Source organism: Crinia signifera, chromosome 12 (assembly GCF_055691185.1).
Source record: "Crinia signifera chromosome 12, ASM5569118v1, whole genome shotgun sequence".
Taxonomy (NCBI): domain Eukaryota; kingdom Metazoa; phylum Chordata; class Amphibia; order Anura; family Myobatrachidae; genus Crinia; species Crinia signifera.
Window position 1 is genome coordinate 21,464,328 of NC_139228.1, and position 8,632 is coordinate 21,472,959.

General features: G+C 38.1%; 1 protein-coding gene across 2 annotated transcripts; it reads right to left on the reverse strand.

Moving 5' to 3' along the window:
- Positions 1-1,624: 1,624 nt before the first annotated feature.
- On the reverse strand, positions 1,625-8,311 carry OTX2 (orthodenticle homeobox 2). Of its 2 annotated transcripts, none has more exons than XM_083167711.1 (4): positions 8,010-8,311; positions 4,089-4,281; positions 3,347-3,510; positions 1,625-3,066 (listed from the first exon to the last, which is right to left on the reverse strand). In XM_083167711.1, the coding sequence occupies exons 2-4, from the start codon at positions 4,183-4,185 to the stop codon at positions 2,446-2,448; spliced, it is 882 nt and encodes a 293-aa protein (XP_083023837.1). In that variant the 5' UTR covers positions 4,186-4,281; positions 8,010-8,311; the 3' UTR covers positions 1,625-2,445. The 2 variants fall into 2 exon arrangements, with proteins under 2 accessions (XP_083023837.1, XP_083023838.1); XM_083167712.1 differs by having other exon boundaries at positions 3,347-3,498; positions 8,010-8,307.
- Positions 8,312-8,632: the final 321 nt, after the last annotated feature.

Below are 8,632 nucleotides of genomic sequence, written 5' to 3' on the forward strand. Positions count from 1 at the left end.
GGAAATAAATTGCCATTGTGAAGGAAAACCGATCCTTGCCTAAAAGATTTGCTTTCAGGTCCTATGCGGGGATTGTGGTGACTGTAATGAGTGTATTTGAGCCTTTTGAAGTAAACTTAAGGGTCATCATTATTATCATCTACATTTACAAAACATGTAATTAACAGATGTTTATGCAAACAATTCGGGATATCCAGTGTCTCCCTAATGAATCAGCAGTGTGGAAGGCCTAAATTAATCATCTATCTATCTATCTATCTATCTATCTATCTATCTATATTTCAGCATATGACTATAGACTTATCTATAAATATATCTACAGATCTATCTATCTATCTATCCATCCATCTCAAGCAGAATAAGTATTGTGTTATTATGCTATGCATAATATTTAAATATTATGTTTCCTTGTGGGGATGTGTGAAATCGTTAGTAGGGTAAACACGATAACAATCAATTAGTCAACATCGTTGAACAATCATGCGAGTTGAATAAAAATAAAAACTAGATTTGATCATCAAAAACGCTCATTTTTTTATGTTTCATTTCAAATTCAATAAATACGCAATACAAACGGATGAAAACGGTTTTTATCGCTGGAATGTGCAATATCTTACGACTGTCTCCTACATCACTTATTTCACGTACACGTATGTTTGCAGGCCTCATAAACACGACATTCGCAACTTTACTAATGCAATGTGCTATTCCAGTCGTGTGATCGGGGTATCGAACTAAGCAGGAAATAATAAATATTTACAACTTCACATATACGATCGCGTCTGTTTATGCCTACATTATAAACAATAAATAGTGGAACGTGTTTATAGTTGCAGACCATTAGAATAAATATTTGCAGTGATGAATGAAATTGTATATGGTGGCCGCAGGGTGGGAAAACATATGGCCAAAATAAAAAGAAAGAACTCAAAAAAAAAGTTCTGAGCATTTAGAAGAAAAGTAGAGATTTTGTGAAGGGGGCCTTCTGTTCAGTGCATAAAATTACAGGCTTACCACTTTCTAAAATACTCTTTTGTTCAATGATTAATTCCGCCTGAACTGGTCCTGATTTGTTTTGCGCTTTGCAGAAAGAAGCGGAATAGTTTTGTGACATATCACCAATGTAAGGGGAAAACTAGAAAAACAGGGAATTCCTGTCATATTTCAATGTCCTGGTAATTAAGCTATGCTAACCATTGTGCATTTAACCCCTTCTTGTACCGATGTGTAAAAGTATTAACCCTGTCTGCGTCCAACTTTAACTGCACTTCTTGGCGGTTTCTGAAACCGAATGTTCTTGGTTTTATGTAGAATAGGAGAGAGATTGAGTTTGTAGAGTGTTTGTGTCTCTGCATGTCTCACAGATTTCAGTACTGCTGCTTCCCCATACCAACAATTAGTCACAGTGTACAATCAAGGAGGAACTCACAAATTGTGCTAGAGTCATTTTAATATAATATACATATTTGCCAGATCCAGGAGAGAGAAAAAGAGGTCTATGCATAATATTTAGTTATATAGATCGTTCTTCACGTGTTCAATGCATAAACGCCAATATTTCCATAATTGCAATGTTCAATAGTCATAACCAAAGTCTTTACTGAGGGGGTGGGGAGGGGGGGGGTGTATCAGCTAGTGTCCATGCTGATTTAACAATTTTATTTTCCACTGTGCTTATGATTTAGAAAAGATGCAACAAAAAAAAAAAGCAAAATAAAGTTTGATTGCAGTCCCTCGTTGGCACAGGCTGGCATTGTGAATGGTAAAAAAAAGAGGGGGGGGGGGGGTGAGACTCGCTCTGACTTGTGAATCTTACTTATAATTATAACCTATATAATCACAGCGGAACCCCTACTGCTTGGGAGTTCACAATTGCATACAATACAGGAGATCACAGCTTTGAAGTCTAGCACAGATTAAAAAACACAGATTTACCATTTATATAAGACACACACTGATTGTCTTTTAAAAACTACATAATGACTCCTTATAAACATTATTATTATTATTTTTTTAAATAAAGTAGTGCATCTATGACAATCAGTAAAGCACAATTCACTCAGCCTGCAAATGTTCAGTGCCATTCAAAAGTCCTATGGCCGTTCCATGAGTTGGCTAACACTGGGCACCTCTCTGGGTGGGTGGGTGAGTGGGTCTGCCTGAGCAAGAGTGGCCTTCATTTCAAACTTTCATCCAACACTTTGCTAAAAACTATGGTGAGCACGACTGTATCGAGACACGGGATAAATAAATGTCCTTTTTGCCCCAACCCCCCACCCCCCTCTCCCCCATCATGAGAAGTTTGTTGAGATCCACTCTAGAACTTCGAAGCAAGGGGTTTCGTGGACGAGAGTTCTTCGACCAAGACATGGCTGATTATCTGGAATGTCAACGTAACTGCTTCTGTCACATAAATCAAAGAGTTCCCACTTGCTAAAATGAGCTTCACAAAACCTGGAACTTCCAAGATGATGTCTGATCTTTATAATCCAAGCAGTCAGCGTTGAAGTTTAGCTTCCAGGAGGCTGTTTGGTCTTTGTAATCCAAGCAATCAGCAGTGGAGTTGAAACCCAAGCTAGATGCTCCATAGGCTTGAGTGGACAGTGAAGCTGGGGACTGGTTGAGATGACTGGCCACCGCGTTGGTGCCCATTGGACTGAGAGTAGCTCCAGGTCCAGGAAGCTGATGGTGCATAGGGGTCAAGTAAGATCCACAGTCCATTCCTCCAAAATAAGACGTTGAGCCTGCATATCCTTGACTGTAGCCTGAAGCCTGGGTGTAGGTCATGGGGTAGGACCTCTGCATACACGAAGAGGATGTAGAAAGGGGATCAGACAGAGGAGATATGGAAGCCGGGCTCCATATAGACACTGGAGCTGTGCTACTTGAGATGACTGGCACAGAGGTGCTGCAAGGAGGGGTGAACTGGCCGCTGGTTCCACTCTCTGAGCTGACCTCCCTGGCAGGAGATGTCTTCTTCTTTGTAGGCCTCACTTTGTTCTGACCACCATTTTGCTGCTGCTGTTGTTGCTGGCGGCATTTTGCCCGACGGTTTTTGAACCATACCTTGAATTCAAAAATAAATACAAAAAATAAAAAAAGGATACTAAATATCAGCGAACGCTACGCTACACACCGCCTACAAATTTCCGCCACGGTTATGGTGGTGGCAGATCTCTCCTACAAGACAACGTTTAGGGCATTTTCACACGAAAAACAGCTCAGACCTTGCAAAATAATTGAACTATAAATCTAACAGGCCTCGAGATCAATCGCCGCAAGGATCGGCAGAACGAAACATTTTAGTAAATGGGTAACAGCGGCAGGTATGGAGGATGGGCCTTACCTGCACTCTGGACTCCGGCAGATTAATCTTCAGAGCCACCTCTTCCCGCATGAAGATATCAGGATAACGAGTTTTGGCAAATAGGGCTTCAAGGACATCAAGCTGGGCCCTGGTGAACGTTGTTCGTTCTCTCCTTTGCTTTCTGGGGGTAGCTAAAAACATAGCTATTGATCATTGGTTTGGTCTTATCGGCCGATGCGAATTAAAGAGCATTTAAAATCAAATGATTACAACTGTGCTTGGATTATCCTACATGTCATTAATAAATACATAATAAATAAATAACCCAACAATATCAACAAACAACTTCCTGCGTTCTGTTTATAATAAATAGCAACGGTAACACTTCGCGGTGTACAAGTAGAGCGATTAATATATTTCTAGATTCGAATGTAAAATATTGTTCAGCTTCACTTTAAACGAAAGCGGAGAGGTCCATGCACGCATTAAATGATGGGGATACTTTCATTGCACAACTATGGACATAAAGTCATATATTTATCTTAAAGTAGAACAATTGACCGTTTATGTTCAAACTCGAGTGTGTTTGTTTATAAAGATAGGTCTGTATAAATAAATAAATAAAATAAATAAATATCAAAATACATGAATAAACAAATATCCATGAATCCGTTAGCCAGCCCTAAGCCCAGGATGCTAACGATTGAGGAAATCTGCGATTATCACGTAAGAAAACGTTTTACATCGCTCGCTTATACGATTTAGCTGAAGCATCACTTACCAGGATATCCCACAGACGGATGCAGCAAATCCATCCCAGAGGTAGTGAGACTGAGTCCATTCACAGCATAAGGTGGTTGCTTAAGATAAGACATCATACTAAAAGTTTGGCGTGGAGCACAAATGGCAAAGCAGTCCGGAATCGTGGTGGTGACGTGTGGACCCACTGCACAGTCCTCCTTCGGCTCAATTTACTACAAGGCAATAGAAATTCGTTGATTAACCGAGAGGTCTGGGGCAGATCCTTTGCCTAGGGTGGCTCGATAGTGTGTGAGGTTCAGTAGTCAATTGCACATGCTCTTAAAGGACTCCTAGACCCCCAGCTGCCATGTGGACTGAGGGGATGCTGACTAGATAAACGTGTCCCATAAAAAAAAAAAAGTTACACCCCATGCACACAACACGCCTTCCAGTGAGACAAAACGCAGGCGTAGAATTGCGCGCAGCGCGCACCCAAAAGTCTTCCCTCAATTTGCATAAGAGCCATTGGCTAGCACTGCCTAATTGTCTCAAAAAGAACTTGATTGGGGCCATTTGCAGAGACAAAGGACTCCTCGGCTAAATAAATAATGGGGGAAACAAAGGCTTTTTGGTGAGAAACAAAGACACAATTCAGGAAACCAATCACTGCCCAGTCTGGTGGCTATTAGGAAACGAATTCATTTTAATTATCCCCGTGCATTCTGTTACACGCACTAGTTGGTGGTTTTGGACGGTTTGTAACTTTGCAATACACAAATCTGACTTTAACAGGGATCATTCAACACCTCCAAAGTCCAGCCATCAATTTTCACCTAATTAGTACGTCCCCTAATTAGATTTAGAGGTAAGTAACATTGTGTTGTGTGTCTTAAAAAAAAAAAAAAGAAAGTTGATTATATGTGTAAAAAGCAAACTTAAACAAGCAACTCTTTAAATTCGAATTAAAAAATAATCAGGAGTGACTGATCCACATTCCTGTCCTGGATGGGAACTCTGCGAGATACAATTTAATATCATTATCTCCTATCAGCTCCCAAAATACACATCGTCTCTTTTGAACACCTTTTAAGGAATAAACATTTGTTGGGGTATAAAGCAGCGCTTTTCGTGTGTATTTCCAGAGTTTACAAATTATTCAGCGCTAACACACAAAACCCCAGGTGTACTTAGGAGGAGCTCGTTCAGTCTGTGACTGTGGCCTTAGGATGTGTAAATATTAAAATACCGCTCTTTAAAAAGATAATTGTTTCAAGGAATTCCCCAAAAACTATTAATTTGACAGTCCACGTGTAAAATATAAACTTAACAAAGTCTTCGAGTGTTTGAAAGTCCAATGAGATTGTCAAAACTGACAAATTACTGTCAATGTAAATCTTCCAATGAATTCCTGTTCTAATTATTGGTGTAATTGTAACTGGTATACAGTGTTTACTGAAATCTGTATAACTTTTTTTTTTTAAAGTAAAAAAAATTAATTCAAAAACCTTTGTTATAACTATTTTTTAAATAATTTTATAACATTTTTTGTAAACTAATTTAAACTGGATTTAGAGAAATAATTGATTATAATATATATATATATATATATATATATATATATATATATATATATATATATATATATATATATATATATATACACACACACATTAAAAAGTGAATTTGTTTTTTATCTCAATTTATTCTGGCTAATACTTTTGCCCCTTAACAATATTGCCCATTAAAATGAGTTAATAGTCTAATCTGGTAAACCATAGCAATTTAAAAGTTAATGCTTCAAGCAAATAATTATTATATGTTGGCTTTGTCTTAAAATAGTTAAACCAATAACTTTCAATAACAATGTCAAACTACTTATTCAAAGCGTGGATTAAAATAAGAAGCATGGACAAACAGCTAGGAAAACATAATTGCTGCATACCTTTGAGTCTAAAACTTTTAGAATGTGTGTGTATATATTTGTGGATTTGATATCCAGGTACACATTCCTACTAATTGAAACAAATACTGGTCTTAGCTGCCAATCCTTTGTGCTCAATTCACAATTTAGTTTATCTTTTGTTCTGTGTGATTTTGCTGCGGAAACTGTTTCCCCCCCAACATCTCCCCACCCAACATCTCCCCTAGTTTAACTTCAGCAAACGGCTCTGTGTGAGCAGTCTGTCACTATCTTCCCCTTACCAGTTGCTCTGCACCCGCTCAATAATAATTACCTCGCCCAAGAATTAATTATAATAAATGTTTTCTTGATAAATTAACGAGATAATCTAAGTGGCACAAGTTCCCTAATTACAGGACGCCATGCACAGCTCTGCGGAGTGTTTGTGCTGATTAATTTTCTGCATGATAGCCGTGAAACAATACACATATAAACTAACGTACTGTTTATACAAAAATTATATACAAAAAGAGGCAAAAAAAAGACCCCCATAAAAATCTGTGTACAGTGCAAGGCCGGGGCCTTGGTACTTTTTTAGGAAGTTTGAGAGAGTGACATAATTATTCTGCCATCGTTTTTGTCAACGGTGCATCTAAATTGCTATCCATACAGTGTAATAATTGGTGTTGTTATGTGTTGTTATTTTTACTTTAAATTGTAGCTAATTTTTGTACTTATTGTCTTTACTGTCAAAACACTGATCTAGAGCACAATGCTAGTGTGCATTGTAGCAACTTTCATTTATGATCATCATTGATATATTTTATACTAAACAAGAGCCTGTAATAAACTCAATATAGTTTTACTAAAAGAAAACAATCGTTTCCATTTAAAATAAAGCCGTTACTATGTGACTTTTATTTACAATAAATATTTATAAACTGAAACGATGAAACAGGATGTAGTGTGATCATATGACTGCTATTTATACGATTGCACTTGTTTTGTGTCTTATTTTTGCCTATTTGTTATTTTGATCAAACTCTAAGCAATAAACAGTTTCCATTCCCTGTTGATTATTTGTTTTCCATAAAGTCCAAATAAATGTTAGGCTAGCATACAGTAACATTGTAGATCTGGCTGTGTAATTATGTGTTGTTTTAATTAACTCCTAGCATCTGCTCTCGCCTGTAACATCTGTCGTTAGAACACACAGACACACACACACACACACACACACACACACACATGTACAAATCTTTGTTGTAATAATTCAAACACAGTTTTGCAAGGATAGGAAGATCCAGTAGGTAACAATTCCTTGCACACTGAACAGTCACTGCAGCCTTTGAACAAATCTACAAATCTGTGTCGTTGCACAACGACTTTTCCTCCCACAACCTATCGATCCGAGTCTGGGAAGAAATCTGTTTGTCAATAACTGAGAGACCAGTTTTTACGCCACTTTTTCTTCCCCCCAACAAAATGATCGGTTAGTCCATAGGAGCCGGATCTGTTAAGCTAAGTATTATCATTTTATTCTCTTATGATCCTGTAAGAAAAAAATAAATAAAAAACAACCCCCCCCCCCCACCCCCTTTCAATTCACCCTGTAAAGGAGAGAGAGAGGGAGAGATGAAGGGGGCTGAAATTCTCCGCCTCCCCAATTATCTGTTTAACACTGTTTGTGTATCGCTGAATAAAGACACAGATTTCAGTTTAGCAAATAATAAATAAATAAAGTGAACGAGTTACATTATTTTAGCATATGTAGATGAGGGCCTGTCTGGGGCACTTTTGGAACTGGGTCAAAACCTAACGTAGAACCCTAAATTATAAATCCACCCAGGTACTGGCTGTATACAGTGTATACTAACCCAGAGATAGGTTCTGAGTTATTCGGAAACGGGTTCTTTGTCAATTAAAGTGTATACTGATCGGAGGTAGCGAACACAAAGGAGAGTTGTTCTAAATAGAATAGAAGAACAGTAATAACATAAACATGTAATACAAGCAGTTATAGCAAGTCAACAAAAAGGTAATACACTTAAAACCACTTACCTGTAATATGTATATAAAAGGCTTCAGTGTAGGCCGGGACTTTATTCTGGAACGGAATCGAAACAAGTTCGTTATATGGGTACAAAAAAATAAAAAAAAATCTGTCTCTTCACCCTTCCTGGGAGGACTACGAGCAAACTAGAAGGTGATAGATGTGATATCCCTGTTCAGCCACATACAAAAGGGGTTGCAAAGAGGAGGATCTTGTGTGTGGCTTGTAAAATACTGGTGACTTGCTCAGAGCTGAAGGTCTGTCCCTCTCTGGTGAACATTTGCTGAGATGGAGCCTCACTGGCAACTTTTTGACGCAAACTCTCCAGCCAATAGCAGAAGAGGAGTGATTGACACGTCTAAGCCAGAGGGAGGGAAAAAAAAAAAATAAAATAAAAACAACACACAACAGTGGGAGGGGAACAGGCCACTACCGCTCCAGAAGGACAATCAGGCAACAAATAACAGCTCCAATGACACCATATACACAATGCCTGCATTTAGGTGCTGCTAATGTATGAATGCACACATGTTTTATATACACACCAGCTAGGCGTAACACACCATTATCAATCGTTTTATCTTATATAGAAAATATGTTCAATCATATCAGCCTGTGACTGAACACACTG